Consider the following 17,500-nt stretch of genomic DNA (forward strand, 5'->3'; position numbering starts at 1 on the left):
TGAGTCTATTCTCATTTAGTGACAGGGAGTGCTGAGTTTGTTCACACACACATACACACACACACACACACACACACACATATACACACACACACACACTGAGTAAAGACGTCATTCTGAATATTGAATACCAGGTTTTACATCTCGTTTAATTAAATGTGTGTTTACCAGAGACAGAGAGAGAGAGACAGTGAGCCAGATATGACATGATAAAAACACTCATTAATATTAATTATACGCTCAATAGTCTTCATTATGCACTCGCACGTTCAGATATTACATTTATTACATAATTTAAATACACTTCAAAACTTTAATATTTATTTATTAATGCACTCGTTCTAATATGATATCGTTTCTATAGTAACAGCTCATTCACAAGGATGAGTACAGAGGACGCTCCACATAAACGGATTAAAAGACTCACTGAGCTGGTGAAGTTTTCTGTAAGGAGACGTTTATTTAGCATTGATGGAAGGAGTCTCCAGTGTCAGCGCTTTGTAACAGTCAGAGGTAAAGCTGTAACTTTACGCATAACCCGTATTCCGACATGTTCAGGATTTTTCTTGTCTTATTAACTTCAAGAGAGTGAATAAAGCGAGGCTGGTGACAGAACGAATGCTTATAGCTGCTGTAACGTAAGCGACAACAGGAACTAACATGTTTCTCCAACATTAAATGTAACTACAAATGGATAAAAAGTATGATGTGTGTAAATGTTCCAGAAAGCTGGTTTTCTTCCTACTTGCGTGGGTATGCTGATGAATGCCAATCACCCGTAAATTACCAGCCGCATGTACGGCACAGCTGATTTGCATTTGGTGACGCCCACAAAATTCCATAAAAGGAATAAAAAATATAAAATGTAAAAAAAATAAAATATATATTATTTACCAGCACCTGAAAGCCTACAATATGGAGCAGAATTATAGAAAAGGTGAATTGTATGTGAATTAAGTGAGATGAAAAGAAAAAGACATAAAAATGGAGGGAAAAAAAGGATTAGCCAGGTGTACCAGGTGATCGCAGACGTCCAGCGCATCACACAGAGAAATCGCGATATAGAGCGAGGCGTCTCGGTGCCACACTGTGCTCAAGCACCGGCCCTGACGCCGTGGTGGAGGCATGTGAGTGATCTGATGTGAGTAAAACATACTAGAGAGAATACGGTACACTGCAGCTTGAGACATACCAGATCGCTCACTTATCTCTCACTTATCGCTCATTTATCGCTCACTTATCGCTCACTTATCGCTCATTTATCGCTCACTTATCGCTCACTTATCGCTCACTTATCGCTGGCTGTAATAAAGTGACGCACTGCATTAAGAGACGCCGCAGCAAACAGATCCGACTGTACGCACCACCTGAGCCGTAACTACAGCGTTAAAATTGTGTGTGTCGCTAAAAACACACAAGCTATGTAACCTTGACAGCGTAATCCAGGTATAAAAGTGCAGTACCTCAGTGTGATTAATGTGATCTGAAGTTTACATTAGTTATTAGTTACAGTAGTGTGTAAATTTACACACCCTCAGGAGCACGAGTACGATACGAAGCTTTTCCTGAAATTACAGGATTTTCATAAACACCAAATTTCTTGTGAAAAAACTCTTACGAACAATTTCCGAATAAATCCGTTTGTACCAAGCTGCATAAATGAGGCCATCAGTTTATTATATTCAGTGTTTTAAACCTTAAATGTAGCTTTAATAAAAACTAAGTAAAAGTAAGTGTGTGTGTGTGTGTGTGTGTGTGTAGTCGGTTTCATTCCAACGAACTCTGCAGTGTGCAGCGAATTTCCTCCATCTGGCACCGAACAAACCCTTACATAACTCTGTCTCACTCGCCAAACTCTCTCTTCCTCCTTCTCTCTCTCTCTCTCTCTCTCTCTCTCTCTCAGTGAACCTCTCCCTAATTCCAGCCAGCTGTGTTACATAAATAAAGCTCTGTTGCAGAAAGAGAGGCCCATCTGCGTGTGTGTGTGTGTGTGTGTGCGTGTGCGTTTGCATTTGTGTGTGTCTGTGTGTGTTTGTGTGCGTGTGTATTTGTGTTTGTTTGTGTGTGTATTTGTGTGTTCATGGGTTTGTGTGTGTGTGTTTGTTTGTGTGTGTGTGTGTGTGTGTGTGTGTGTGTGTTTGGGTTCAGTGCCAAACACAGCCACAGCACCCTGTGGAGCATAAGGGATCAGTTACACACACACACACACACACACACACACAAATGCACACACACACACACACACACACAAACCCACGGATACATAAATACACACACACAAACACGCACACAAACACACACAGACACACACAAATGCACACACACACAAACCCATGGACACACAAATACACACACGCACACACACAGACACACGGACACACAAATACACACACACACACAGATACACACACACTGCAGCTCCGTCCTCCCTGATATAAGGCTTCACATTTCAGACCAGACAAACCTGAATATCACTCTGTCACTCAAAACTTTTTTTTTTTTTTTTTTTACAACACACACAGAGTAAGAACAAGCACCTCTGTCACAGCTGCATCTGCCTCTCTCTCACATGAACACACACACACACACACACACACACTCACACACACACACAGGAAGAGCTATTAACATTAGATGTGTACATCCTGTTGGAGTCGAGTGAGAAACTGAGATTGATGGAGGAATGAAAGAACAGGAAAAAAGGAAGGAAAGAAACTGTGTGTGTGTGTGTGTGACTGTATGAGTGTGTGTGTGTGTGTGTGTGACTGTATGAGTGTGTGTGTGTGTGTGTGACTGTATGAGTGTGTGTGTGTGTGTGTGATGCAGCACTATACAGGATGTGACATGTGAGTTGTTTATCAGCTCCTGTTTACACATCATACATTCTCAGAGTCTGATCCTGATTATCTTGGACTGCATCATTTACATGTCCTGTATGATGTCATGTGTGATGTCATGTGTGATGTCATGTATGATGTCATGTATGATGTCATGTGTGATGTCATGTATGATGTCATGTGTGATGTCACGTATGAGCTCCAACATGAAGTCTGAAATCCCAGGACCAGCTAGTCATATAAAATCTACAGTTTCCTTTTAGTTAAAAAAGAAAGCGTGTGCGTGTGTGTGCGCGCGTGTGTGTGCGCGCGTGTGTGTGTGCGCGCGTGTGTGCGTGTGTGTGTGTGCGTGTGTGTGTGTGTGTGTGTGTGCGTGTGTGTGTGTTACCTGATGTGACGAGCCCCGTGTCATGTTCGGCTCCGTGTGTGTGTGTGTCCAGGAGTCCCAACACACAGATCAGACTGAGAGAGAGATGGCTCAGCATGGCCTCGACTGCTTGCATGCACACACACACACACACACGCACACGCACACACACACATACAAACACACACACACATACACACACAAACGTTCATTATTCTGTTTTAATAATAAATACAGTAAATATTTGAGATTATCACATGTACACAACTCTACACAACTCTACACACCACTGTATATTCCTCACACAGAGAGCTCAGTGTGTGCTGTTTACCTTTGTTGTATGAACATTTTGCTTTTTCAGGCAGATTTTATTTACAGAGTGTGTGTGTGTGTGTGTGTGTTATTTACAGTGTGTGTGTGTGTGTGTGTGTGTGTGTGTGTGTTATTTACAGAGTTTGTGTTATTTTCAGAGTTTGTGTGAGCATGTGGGTAAAAACAGCAGTGACCACAGTGCAGTTATTTATTCCCTCAAACACATACACACACTATACACTCACTGGCCACTTTAATAGGAACACCTGTACACCTGCTCATTCATGCAGTTATCCACTCAGGTTCCACTCCTGCCAGCTGAACCGGAACCTGAGGACACAGAGAACACAGGCTCTTCTTCCTCTGTCCCCTGTAGCCTCAGATTCCTGTTCTTGGCTGAGAGGAGCCCGAGGTGGCCTTCTGCTTTTGTAGCTCATCCATCTTTAGGACTGACGTGCTGAGCTGCTTTTCTGCTCACCCTTGTTATGAAGAGTTATGTAGGCTTCCTGTCAGCTCTGGCCATTCTCCTCTGACCTCTATCACCATCAAGGTGTTTCCACCTGCAGAACTGACACTCGCTGGATGTTTTCTGTGTAAACTCTACAGACTGTTGTGTGTGAAAATCCCGAGAGATCAGCAGTTTCTGAAACACTCCAACCACCAACAACCATTCCACGGTTAAAATCACTGAGATCACTGAGATTGTTCTCCGTTGTGTTGTTTGATGAGAACATTAACTGAAGCTCTCGGCCTGTATCTGCATGATGATATACTGTACATTATGCCGCTGACACACGGAGGAGAAGAAGAAGAGAAAGACATAGAAAGGAAGAAGGACTCACAGAAGGAGGAAGAAGTGCAAGAGAAGAAGAATGGGGAGAAGGAGGAGAAAAAGATGCAGAAAAAGAAGAAGAGGAAGAAGGTGGAGAAGTAGGTGGAGGAGGAGAAGAAGAAGACAGAGGAGAAGGAGGCGGAGGAAGAGAAGGAGGGGAGACGTTAGAGGAGAAGGGGAGAAGAAGGAGGATGAGGAGATGTGGTGTTTACTGACTGACACACAGAGCAGCATGTTCTCAGTTCTCTGTGTTCCTCACACCATAAACACATCCACACACTGCGCTTTTGTCACTTAGACCTCAGCACAGCTTGTTTACACTGTCATTATCACACACACACACACACACACACACACTAATTGTATGTAGTAGAAACAGCAGGTTATTTTTGTTCTGCGAGGAGAAAGTCTCCTCAGTGACCTCACTGCGTGGCTCAGTTACGGCTCTCGCTGCGCTTCGTCCTCTACATCCTCTCACTACTCTAATAAACACGTGAGAAAAACACGCCAGTGTCGCATCACATCACGTCACGTCTCTGTGTTAGTAACGTGTGTTACTACAGACACCAAACTCAGCTCTCGTGTTTTATTTCACGCTTTTATACGTGCATTCGTTACAGTTCTGGGACATGAAGCAACCGTAAGCAACTTTTTATTTCTTTATAGTAACATTTAATGTTGGTGAAACGAGTTAGTTCCTGTTCTCACTTACGTTATAGCAGCTACAAACACTCGCTCCCTCACCAGCCTCTCTTTATTCTCTCTCTTCAAGTTAATAAGACAAAAAAAAACACACAAAAGTGAGAAACCGCAAAGAAGCGTAAACTCCTCTGTCCTGAAGAGCTTTACCTCTGACTGTTACAAAGCGCTGACACTGGAGACTCCTTCCATACATGTTACATAAACACATGTCTCCGAAATCTTTTTTTAAATCTGTTTATGTGGAGCGTGCGCTGTACACGTCCCTGCGATTGAGCTGTGCATTAATATAAACCTGCACTACTGTCGGAGCTGCTGTTATAGAGAATTCATCAACACTTTCTGACCAATCACAATCCAGAATTCAGTAGCAGTCTCGTGTAAAGGTATTTACTAAACGTTACTGTCTCCAGACTTGGCAGAAATAATAACTGCACAAAAGCACAGAGAGCACAAAACTACAGCACAAAACTACAGTCTGAATAAAAACACGTTCGAGCTGAATTACACGTGACGTACACGTTTTTGCGTTACAGCGACAGGTCACTAATCACACTGACATCACAGGCTCAGAGTCAGAATAATAAATAATATCTATCAACTCACTGACACAGAGCGCTGAGTATTATACAGCCGTCATTCCACACTCAGGTATGACGTTTCACAAGGTCTCACACACACACACACACACACACACACACAGTGTGAGGTTAAAGTGTGTGTTGAACTCTGCACAGGGAGAAACTCTGCAGCGTCACCGCCTCACCCAGGAATGTTCCTGCCCCGAGTCTTATTATAACCCACACACACACAAACATGCACACACACATGCACACACACACACACACACTCGCACACACACACACAAACATGCACACACACATGCACACACACATACACTCGCACACACATACACTCGCACACACATACACACACACATACCATTCTATCTTTTTCTCCCTTTCTATCTTTCATTCTTTCTGTCTTCCTTATCAGTGTATCTAGCTATAATGTTAAGACCTAAACGTTGAGTTTAGCCCTGTCTCTGCACTTCTTCAAAAGTGTGTGTGTGTGTGTGGGTGTGTGTGTCAGTGGGCAGAACTGAACTCCTCCCTGGTTTCTGATTGGCTGGCAGAGCTTCCCTGTTCTCTGGAGGCCCAGTAGTGATTCTTCCTGACCTTTGACCTTTAATGTTACTGTGCCCAAACACTGCTCGTGGAATCAGAACCGGACCAAAACGCTCATAAAACAACAAGCAGCAAATGTATTTAAATGATAGCTGGTAAATTTAGTAAACATTAAAAGATAAGTTCAGTAAATATGTAAGTAACAGCGCTGTACGACTTCAGAATGACGTTATGTAGTGAACATAAACACGGCCGGATTCAGAATGAACCGTTTAAGTCTAAAAGTTACGTCAGTATTTACATGAGGAAAGTTCCAGGTATTCAGAGTCGAGTTATGCAGCTGCTCAAGTGGATTTTCTGAGCTCCACATTCAGATTATTAAAACGCATGTAGTTCACGCCTCCAAGATTCCCAAGCTTTTCAGGAATAGACTCAAACATTCTTTAAACCTGAAGAAAATCAGCAATAGAAAAAGTTTGTGCACCCCCCTAACCTTAGTGGCAGGGGTGTGTAAACTTTTGCACTGAGCTGACAGAATCAGTCTGTTTAATGACGGTTAACAAATCCTCTACATAAATCCATAAAACCCGAGCAGCAGTGCACGAGCCGACTGTGCTAATGTTTATTAAAGATAAGCAGGTGCCACAAGAGGAAAGGCCACGGAGCAGCGGCCAATCAGATTGCTCGGATCCAGAGTTCAAAGTTCACCTTTAGTCGCAGTTACACAAGCAAAGAGCAAATAGACTTTTATAATGAAGACAAACACACACACACACACGTGTAAACATTTTAAATGACAAAACTAAGCCTATCTCACACACACACACACACACATCTTGGGTTCTGCTATCACACGCTAACGTCACCCTGCTCCACATTTAATATAAACTGTGTGTATGTGCAGTGCATATGTGTGTGTGTGTGTGTGTACAGTCATGGGGAAAAGAAAGTACACCCTCCATCAGTTGTATTTTTATTTATCAGCGCCTAATTAACAGTTGTGTGTTCCTCACCAACTTCTATAAACAAACAAATAACCTCAGGTAACAACAAAAACACAACAGATTTCAATATGTAGTCATTTAATCCCAAAAATTACACCAACATTCAGAATCCTGGTGGGAAAAACAAGTACACCCTGTAATTCAGTAACATGTAGAAGCACGATTAGCAGCAATAACGTGAAGTAAACGTTTCTGTAGGAGTTTATCAGTCTCTCACATGGTTTTGGAGAAATTTAACACACTCTTCTTTACAGCATCGCTTCAGTTCAGTGATGTTTCAGGGAATTCCTTTATGCACAGCTCTCTGAAGATCCCACCACGGCATCTCAATGGGGTTGAGGTCAGGACTTTGACTTGGCCATTCCAACACCTTGATTTTTTTCTTCTTCAGCCATTCAGTTGATTTGCTGGTGTGTTTGAGATCATTGTCCTGTTTCAGCCCAGCTGAAGATGATGGACAGATGGCCCCATATTTATCTCAAGAATATTCCGGTATAAAGTGGAGTTCATCGTTGTCTCAATGACAGCAAGTTTCCCAAATCCTGTAGCTACAAAACAAACCCAAATCATCAGCCCTCCACCACCAGGCTTCACAGCTGGTATGAGGTGTTTGTGGTGATACGCTGCATTCAGTTTTTCCAAACATGGCGCTGTGCATGATGACCAAACATCTCCACCTTAGTCTCATCATTCCAAGAACTTTTGTGGTTTGCTCAGATGCTATTTTGCAAACCTAAGTCATGCTCCATAATCCTTTTGGAGAGAAAAGACTTTTTCCTTGCCACACTTCCATGAAAGCCATTACTTGTTCAGTCTTTTTCTGATTGTGCTGCCATGAGAATAAACATTTAATGTGCTTACAGAGGCCTGTAGGTCACATGACGGAGCTCTTGGGTTTTTCTCTGAGCATTAAACAGTCTGAGCTTGGACTGAATTTGCTGGGACACTCACTACTGGGAAGATTGGCAACTGTCTTGAAAGCTCCCCATTTGTGAACAGATTTTCTCACTGTAGAATGGTGAACTTCAAATTATGGAAATGACCTTATAACCCTCCCAGAAATGACCTTATAACCCTCCCAGAAATGACCTTATAACCCTCCCAGAAATGACCTTATAACCCTCCCAGATTGACGAGCAACAATTGCTTCTATGAGGTCATGGCTGATGTACCTTCTTCTTGGCATGATGTAGACACACACCTGAGTGCTCCAGAACACCATACTGCCAAAAGTTCTGCTTTTAGAGGTAGCCACTTCCTGATGATTAAATAATCATGTGCATTTCATTAGTAACACCTGGCTGCTAATTAATCTCTTAATGATTGTGGAAGTAGGAAGGGTGTACTTATTTTTTCCCATCTGGTTTCTGAATGTTGGTTTACTTTTTGGGAAAAATGACCACATATTGAAATCTGTTGTGGTTTTTTTGTCGTCATCTGATGTTATTGGTTTGTTTATAGAAGTTGGTGAGGAACACACCATTATTATTCAGGCCCTGATAAATAAAAACATGGAATTGTGGAGAGGTGTACTTTCTTTTTCCCATGACCATATATACAGTGCCGCTCATCATCAGTCTTAACACGTCATAAACAAGCCTTTAGCAAGAATTAAACGATGTCACAGAATGTCAGAGCAAATCTCAGTAAGTCTTCAGCAAGTGCTAAATAAGTGTTTAACAAGAATTTTTAAATTTTCGAGATTGTCAGGTCGGCAAGTCTGAGCAAGTCTTCAGTGAGTCTTAACAAGTCTTTAACACGTCTAAACAAAGAATTAAACAACGGTAAACATGGTCAGATCAGCAAGTTATAATGAGTCTTAAACTCTTTAACAAGTCTTAAGCAAACTCTTTAACAAGTCTTAATGAGTCTTAACAAGTCTTAAATGCATTAAATGAATATTTAACAAGCCTTAAATATTCTTAACAAGTCAAACCATGTTGAGATGGTCAGAGCAGCAAGTCTGCACTATAAGAATTAAACAAGTCTTAACTAGTCTTAAGATGTCTTATACAAGACCTGCAGTGTCAGAGATGATCTGATCAACAAGTCTTAATAAGTCCTAAACAACGCCTGAGACACACGATTAAGCAAGACTTCGTGAGCCGTACATCTTTGAGCATTTGTTAAAATTACAGACAAGGTGTTTTCCTCATTGAGCCACTTTCCTTCGTTGCCTCCCTGTTCCCTTCTTGAGTCTATTACGGACCTGAGTCCATATTCCAAAGGAGCCATTGGTAACATTTATTCTGTAATCAATTCTCATAACCTGGAACCCCTAGCTCAATTAAAAAGAACATGGGAGGTGGAATTAGATGTAGAACTCTCAGAAGACATGTGGCAGTCTGTCTTAAATAATATTTATTCATCTTCAATTTGTCTAAAGCATAGAGTAATTCAATTTAAAATTGTTCACAGACTGCACTGGTCCAAAGTGAAGTTAGCCAAATTCCAACCAGATTTAGACCCTAACTGTGACAGGTGTGAGATCGAGCCAGCTACGCTATCTCACATGTTTCAGCTTTGTCCAAAATTAAAAGATTTCTGGTAGCTGGTATTTAAATTTCTTTCTGATACAGTAAAGACATGTATAGAGCCTGAGGCCATAATTTCAGTATTTGGTATCAAACCACGATCCTTAAGTTTTAATCAAAGTAAGAAAATTCGGATCGCTTTTACTATGCTTTTAGCTTTTAATACTGCTCACATGGAAAGAAAAATCCCTCCAACCTTCTCCAACCTTCAAGCAATGGCTCAACGACTTACTACATTACATGGCCTTAGAAAAAATACGGCACACTATAAGAGCCTGTACCAGCATGTTTTATATTACTTAGCAACCTGTTTTAGATCAGATACAGAAGATGGACCCCTCAGTTATCTCAGAGGAGTAGAAATTTATTTATTTTTTTTTTCCATATTAGAAAGCGTAATTGTATAATTGTGCAACAGGGGAATTGTTGTGTGTAGGAATGTTATCTAGAAAATGAAAAAGATGTCTAACTGTACTACATGTCTCATGTTTGACAAAATATTCAATAAAAATCCTTTGGAACGAAAATCACAGACAAGTCACTGTAACACGTCCGACACATCGCTAGCTACTCGTTATCAGGACTGTGTGTGTGTTATCAGTTCCTCAGGACTCGCACGCTTCTCCTTCCTTCAGAAACTGTGAGGAGGCTGCTGCTCCGTTCGGATGCTTACATTCATGTAAACGAAGGTTTCTGACAGACTGCCAGCTCTGATTCGTCTCTGACCTCGTTTAAGAGCATCATGAACATCATAAACACAGCTGCTCTGATTGAGACTTTCTGTCTGAAGTTACGTTTTGTTTATCCGTAACCATGAGTTTTGCACTTTCTGTATTTCTTTCCTCAGGAACGCCGGAGAGAGTTTAGTTGAAGCTCGAAGCTACAGAGCGAGCACTTACACATTTCAGAGAGACGAGTGATGAGGCCGCGTGCGTTAGTGATTACCCCCCCACAACCCCCTCGCCCCCCTCCCCCCTCCCCCGCGGGTAAATTAACACACTGAGTCACTGCTCTTCTCCAGCTATCTCCTCACAAAAAAAGCTTTATCCTGCCAGATCACCATGGCAACGTCCACATAATGTTAACCGCCTCGTTCTGCCACTCGTTTCATTTCTCTACTGTTGACGTGTGAACACACACTGCAGAGATTACACTGCTTTAAACTCAACAGCGTGATGAGTCACAGGCATCGCCATGTCAACAGGGGCGGGGCTTAAGTTCAATCTGATCCACCAATCAAACAAGCTTTATCATGTAACATCATCTGTTGACTTTCTTTCACATATTTAGCTACATTTAAACTAGCCACATGATTAGCTATATAGGAAAATACGTAAGACTATGTGCTGTGTTTTATTTTCTACTTTACACTGAGACTGAAGTTTTACAGTTGAGACTGAGTATTTTTGTTTAATCCACTCAATTCATGTTTATTTGTATAGCGCTTTTAACAATGGAAATTGTCACATTGTCAGTTTCCACAAGAAGTCAGTTTTGTTGAAGTTATCAGCTGTTCATTGATGGAGACTTGAGTGTAAAACTGCTCACGGCAATCGCAGCCTCAAAGCCACCACACTACAACTCCCCATATGAACTGCAGCCCAAAGCCAAAGTGGATCATAAAAGACCAAAAGTTCGCTCAGGTTCTGAGGCGCGAGACCATTTAGTGCTTTATAGGTCAATAGTAGTATTTTATAATCAATATGAAATTTGATTGGGAGCCAATGCAGTGTGGATAAGATAGGGGTGATGTGATCATATCTTCTGGTTCTAGTAAGGACTCTCACTGCTGCATTCTGGACTAACTGGAGCTTGTTTATGCTCCTACTGGAGCATCCAGACAGTAAGGCATTACAATAATCCAACCTAGAGGTAACAAAAGCATGAACTAGTTTTTCTGCATCGTGTAGTGACAATATATTTCTTATTTTAGCAATATTTCTGAGATGAAGGAAGGCTATTCTAGTAATATTATCTACATGATCTTCAAATGAGACACAGGACTCAATAATCACACCAAGGACTTTTACTGCAATGGATCAATGGTATCAAAAGCTGCACTAAGGTCAAGCAGCACCAGCAAGGAGACACAACCCTGATCAGAGGCCAGTAGTTGGTCATTTACCACTTTAACCAGCGCTGTCTCTGTGCTATGATGAGGCCTAAATCCTGACTGATACATTTCATGAATGTTATTCCTATGTAAGTATGAGCATAGCTGCTGTGCTACAACCTTTTCTAGGATCTTGGAGATAAAGGGGAGGTTTGATATTGGTCTATAGTTAGACAGCTGACAGGGGTCAAGGTCAGGTTTTTTAATCAGGGGCTTGTTAGCTGCTAATTTAAAAGATTTAGGTACAAAGCCAATGCTAAGGGAAGAATTGATTATTTTTAGAAGAGGATTGATTGTTTCTGGAATTATCTGTTCGAAGAAACACGATTCATGGCAAGTTGATGATTTTTGATGAGTCTCTCTAAAGGGACTAAAACATTCTAATCATTGATCTAATAATTATATTATTATCTACAGGGTTAGTTATAAAGCTGTCTGGTTTTAAATTAATAGTCTGAATTTTTATTCCTGCTGTTCTTATTGAGGAGTGTAACGTGCTGTTTAAAGCTTTGATGTTTTTAAGTTTAGAGTGAATATCATATAAATGTTTAATCTGTAAAACCTGACAGTGAAATAGTTTGAATATTTCTGTTTATATTTATTAGCTGTTTATCCTCTTTCCTCTGGACTCAGCACATTTCAGCACTTCATCATTACCACGTGCTGAAGAGAATTATGGGATTGTTTCTGTCTGAGAGGAAGAGGAGCTCTTGGCTTTTAGATTTGTCCACAATAATGACGCTGTTTTGAAGAGTTTGTCATGATAAAGTGGGTCACTTTAACCTCAAATAATAAAAAAAAGTTCATTAAATTATATTCTAATTGTATTTAATGACTTGCTGACTAAAAACAGAGAAATAAAAACACTCAGTGAAGAGCGTTTTGTGTGTGTGTGTGTGTGTGTGTGTGTTTGTGTGTGCTGTATACATAAAACTTTGTACTTTTATGCTATGTATTTTATTATTAGCAGGTAATTGTTACCTCAGTAATGTCCTGGCAGCTGTACAGAATCAGTGTCACAATCCAAAACAGATACAGACAAAAATGTATTTTTTCTGCTAATGATTTTTTTGTTGATATTTTTGATAGTTTTCCTTTTGTGTTGTGTGTAGGGTGCACAAACTTTTGCACTGGCCTGTACAGTGTTAAATGGTGTTTAAATGCCAGTCGTATCGCTGTAGTGATCAGTGTCACGTATCACAATGTTCTCAGAAACGTACGATATCAGTATCAGCTCATCGTATCGTCCAGCTTCGGGACCGAGTGCTAGAAATCTGTCTCATTTAAAACAACTGCACACAGGGTACAGTACCCATAATGCACTGGGGTGTGTATGACAGTGTGTATAGAGTGTATAGTGTGTGTATAGCGTGTATAGAGTAGTGTGTATGTGTGTGTGTATAGAGTGTATAGAGTAGTGTGTATGTGTGTGTATAGAGTGTGTGTGTGTGTGTGTGTATAGAGTGTATAGAGTAGTGTGTATGTGTGTGTGTGTGTGTGTGTGTATAGAGTGTATAGAGTAGTGTGTATGTGTGTGTATAGAGTGTGTGTGTATAGAGTGTATAGAGTAGTGTGTATAGAGTGTGTGTGTGTATAGAGTGTGTGTGTGTGTGTGTGTATAGAGTAGTGTGTATAGAGTGTATAGAGTGTATAGTGTGTGCGTGTGTGTGTACAGAGTAGTGTGTATAGAGTGTATAGAGTGTGTGTGTGTGTGTGTGTGTGTGTGTATAGAGTAGTGTGTATAGAGTGTATAGAGTGTATAGTGTGTGCGTGTGTGTGTATAGAGTGTATAGAGTAGTGTGTATAGAGTGTGTGTGTGTGTGTGTGTGTGTATAGAGTGTATAGAGTGTATAGAGTGTATAGTGTGTGTGTGTGTGTATAGAGTGTGTGTGTGTGTACAGAGTGTATAGAGTAGTGTGTATAGAGTGTATAGTGTGTGTGTGTGTGTGTGTTTGTGTGTGTGTATAGAGTGTATAGAGTGTGTGTGTGTGTGTATAGAGTAGTGTGTATAGAGTGTATAGAGTGTGTGTGTGTATAGAATGTATAGTGTGTGTGTGTGTGTGTGTGTGTGTGTGTATAGAGTGTATAGAGTGTGTGTGTGTATAGAGTGTATAGTGTGTGTGTGTGTGTGTGTGTATAGAGTAGTGTGTATAGAGTGTATAGTGTGTGTGTGTGTGTGTATAGAGTAGTGTGTATAGAGTGTATAGAGTGTATAGAGTGTGTGTGTGTGTGTGTATAGAGTAGCGTGTATAGAGTGTATAGAGTGTGTGTATATAGAGTGTATAGAGTGTGTGTGTGTATAGAGTGTGTGTGTGTGTATAGAGTAGTGTGTATAGAGTGTATAGAGTGTGTGTGTGTGTATAGAGTAGTGTGTATAGAGTGTATAGAGTGTGTGTGTGTGTGTGTATAGAGTAGCGTGTATAGAGTGTATAAAGTAGTGTGTATAGAGTGTATAGAGTGTGTGTGTGTGTATAGAGTGTGTGTGTGTACAGAGTGTGTGCATGTGTGTGTATAGAGTGTATAGAGTGTATAGAGTGTGTGTATATAGAGTGTGTGTGTGTGTACAGAGTGTGTGCGTGTGTATGTGCGTGTGTGTATAGAGTGTGTATGTGTGTGTGTATAGAGTGTGTGCGTGTGTGTGTGTGTATAGAGTGTGTGTGTATAGAGTGTGTGTGTATGTATAGAGTGTACAGAGTGTATAGAGTGTGTGTGTATAGAGTGTGTGTGTGTGTACAGAGTGTGTGCGTGTGTGTGTGTGTATAGAGTGTGTATGTGTGTGTATAGAGTGTGTGCGTGTGTGTGTGTATAGAGTGTGTGTGTGTGTGTATAGAGTGTGTGCGTGTGTGTGTATAGAGTGTGTGTGTGTGTGTGTGTGTGTAAAGCGCACTGAGCAGTGTGTGTGTATAGAGTGTGTGTGTGTATAGAGAGTGTGTTTGCGTGTGTGTGTGTGTAGAGCGTGTGTGTGTGGGTTTGTGTGTGTGTAGAGTGTATAGAGTGTGTGTGTGTGTACAGAGTGTGTGCGTGTATGTGTGTGCGTGTGTATAGAGTGTGTATGTGTGTGTGTATAGAGTGTGTGCGTGTGTGTGTGTGTGTGTGTGTATAGAGTGTGTGTGTGTGTGTGTGTATAGAGTGTGTGTGTGTGTGTGTGTAAAGCGCACTGAGCAGTGTGTGTGTATAGAGTGTGTGTGTGTGTGTATAGAGAGTGTGTTTGTGTGTGTGTGTGTGTAGAGCGTGTGTGTGTATTTGTGTGTGTGTGTAGAGTGTATAGAGTGTGTGTGTGTGTGTATAGAGTGTGTGTGTGTGTTTGTGTGTGTGTAGAGTGTATAGAGTGTGTGTGTGTGTTTGTATAGAGTGTGTGTAGAGCGTGTGTGTGAGCATGTGTGTGTTTGTGTGTGTATAGAGTGTGTGTAGAGCGTGTGTGTGAGCGTGTGTGTGTGTGTATAAAGTGTGTATAGAGTGTGTGTGTGTGTGTATAGAGTGTGTGTAGAGCGTGTGTGCGTATAAAGTGTGTATAGAGTGTATAAAGTGTGTGTGAGCGTGTGTGTATAGAGTGTGTGTATGTGTGTGTGTGTAAAGCGCACAGAGCAGTGTGTGTATAGAGTGTGTGTGTGTAAAGCGCACAGAGCAGTGTGTTTATAGAGTGTGTGTGTATATAGAGTGTGTGTGTGTGTGTGTGTGTGTGTATAGAGTGTATAGAGTAGTGTGTATAGAGTGTGTGTGTGTATAGAGTGTGTGTGTGTGTGTGTGTATAGAGTAGTGTGTATAGAGTGTATAGAGTGTATAGTGTGTGCGTGTGTGTGTACAGAGTAGTGTGTATAGAGTGTATAGAGTGTGTGTGTGTGTGTGTGTGTATAGAGTAGTGTGTATAGAGTGTATAGAGTGTATAGTGTGTGCGTGTGTGTGTATAGAGTGTATAGAGTAGTGTGTATAGAGTGTGTGTGTGTGTGTGTGTGTGTATAGAGTGTATAGAGTGTATAGTGTGTGTGTGTGTGTATAGAGTGTGTGTGTGTGTACAGAGTGTATAGAGTAGTGTGTATAGAGTGTATAGTGTGTGTGTGTGTTTGTGTGTGTGTATAGAGTGTATAGAGTGTGTATAGAGTGTGTGTGTATATAGAGTGTATAGAGTGTGTGTGTGTGTGTGTGTATAGAGTAGTGTGTATAGAGTGTATAGAGTGTGTGTGTGTATAGAATGTATAGTGTGTGTGTGTGTGTGTGTGTGTGTGTGTATAGAGTAGTGTGTATAGAGTGTATAGAGTGTGTGTGTGTATAGAATGTATAGTGTGTGTGTGTGTGTGTGTGTGTGTGTGTATAGAGTGTATAGAGTGTGTGTGTGTATAGAGTGTATAGTGTGTGTGTGTGTGTATAGAGTGTGTGTATGTGTGTGTGTGTAAAGCGCACAGAGCAGTGTGTGTATAGAGTGTGTGTGTGTAAAGCGCACAGAGCAGTGTGTTTATAGAGTGTGTGTGTATATAGAGTGTGTGTGTGTGTGTGTGTGTGTGTGTATAGAGTGTGTGTATATAGAGTGTGTGTGTGTGTGTGTGTGTGTGTGTGTGTGTATAGAGTGTGTGTATATAGAGTGTGTGTGTGTGTGTGTGTGTGTGTATAGAGTGTGTGTGTATAGAGTGTGTGTATATAGAGTGTGTGTGTGTGTGTGTGTGTGTATAGTGTGTGTGTGTGTGTGTGTGTGTGTATAGAGTGTGTGTATATAGAGTGTGTGTGTGTCTGTGTGTGTGTATAGAGTGTGTGTGTGTGTGTGTGTGTATAGAGTGTGTGTGTGTGTGTGTATATAGAGTGTGTGTGTGTGTGTGTGTGTATAGAGTGTGTGTGTGTGTGTGTATATAGAGTGTGTGTGTGTGTGTGTGTGTGTGTATGAAGGCGAGTCCTGCAGCGTGTCGGATATCCCCCCCCCCCCCCGGCAGGTCGTGTGTCGGGTTGCTGGGCGTCTCGGTGCAGAAGCTCTGCTGCTGTTTATAACTGAGAGCTCAGACACTCGACTCTGCACCGCACCGACACCTCTCTCACCCCGCTTCACCCTGATCACTCCCTACACCCTACTCCCTACTCCCTACGCCCTACTCCCTACACCCCGCTTCACCCTGATCACTCCCTATCCCCTACTCCCTACTCCCTACACCCCGCTTCACCCTGATCACTCCCTATCCCCTACTCCCTACTCCCTACACCCCGCTTCACCCTGATCACTCCCTATCCCCTACTCCCTACTCCCTACACCCCGCTTCACCCTGATCACTCCCTATCCCCTACTCCCTACTCCCTACACCCCGCTTCACCCTGATCACTCCCTATCCCCTACTCCCTACTCCCTACACCCCGCTTCACCCTGATCACTCCCTACACCCTACTCCCTACTCCCTACACCCCGCTTCACCCTGATCACTCCCTACACCCTACTCCCTACACCCTACTCCCTACACCCCGCTTCACCCTGATCACTCCCTATCCCTTACTCCCTACACCCTACTCCCTACACCCTACTCCCTACACCCCGCTTCACCCTGATCACTCCCTATCCCCTACTCCCTACTCCCTACACCCCGCTTCACCCTGATCACTCCCTATCCCCTACTCCCTACTCCCTACACCCCGCTTCACCCTGATCACTCCCTACACCCTACTCCCTACACCCTACTCCCTACACCCCGCTTCACCCTGAT

The 17,500-nt window shown here is 42.0% G+C and overlaps 1 protein-coding gene across 2 annotated transcripts in view; it reads right to left on the reverse strand.

Moving 5' to 3' along the window:
- The window catches only part of LOC113546083 (zinc finger protein 131), a 64,069-nt gene that overhangs the window by 42,158 nt on the left and 4,411 nt on the right, over window positions 1-17,500 (reverse strand). The window contains exon 2 of one of the 2 annotated variants that reach the window (XM_034306544.2): window positions 3,226-3,330. In XM_034306544.2, the coding sequence (XP_034162435.1) occupies window positions 3,226-3,322 (97 nt within the window). In that variant the 5' untranslated portion in view covers window positions 3,323-3,330. Of the gene's footprint in view, window positions 1-3,225; window positions 3,334-17,500 lie in introns of both variants that reach the window. The other variant, XM_034306545.2, reaches the window with a different exon arrangement.

Source organism: Pangasianodon hypophthalmus, chromosome 8 (assembly GCF_027358585.1).
Source record: "Pangasianodon hypophthalmus isolate fPanHyp1 chromosome 8, fPanHyp1.pri, whole genome shotgun sequence".
Taxonomy (NCBI): domain Eukaryota; kingdom Metazoa; phylum Chordata; class Actinopteri; order Siluriformes; family Pangasiidae; genus Pangasianodon; species Pangasianodon hypophthalmus.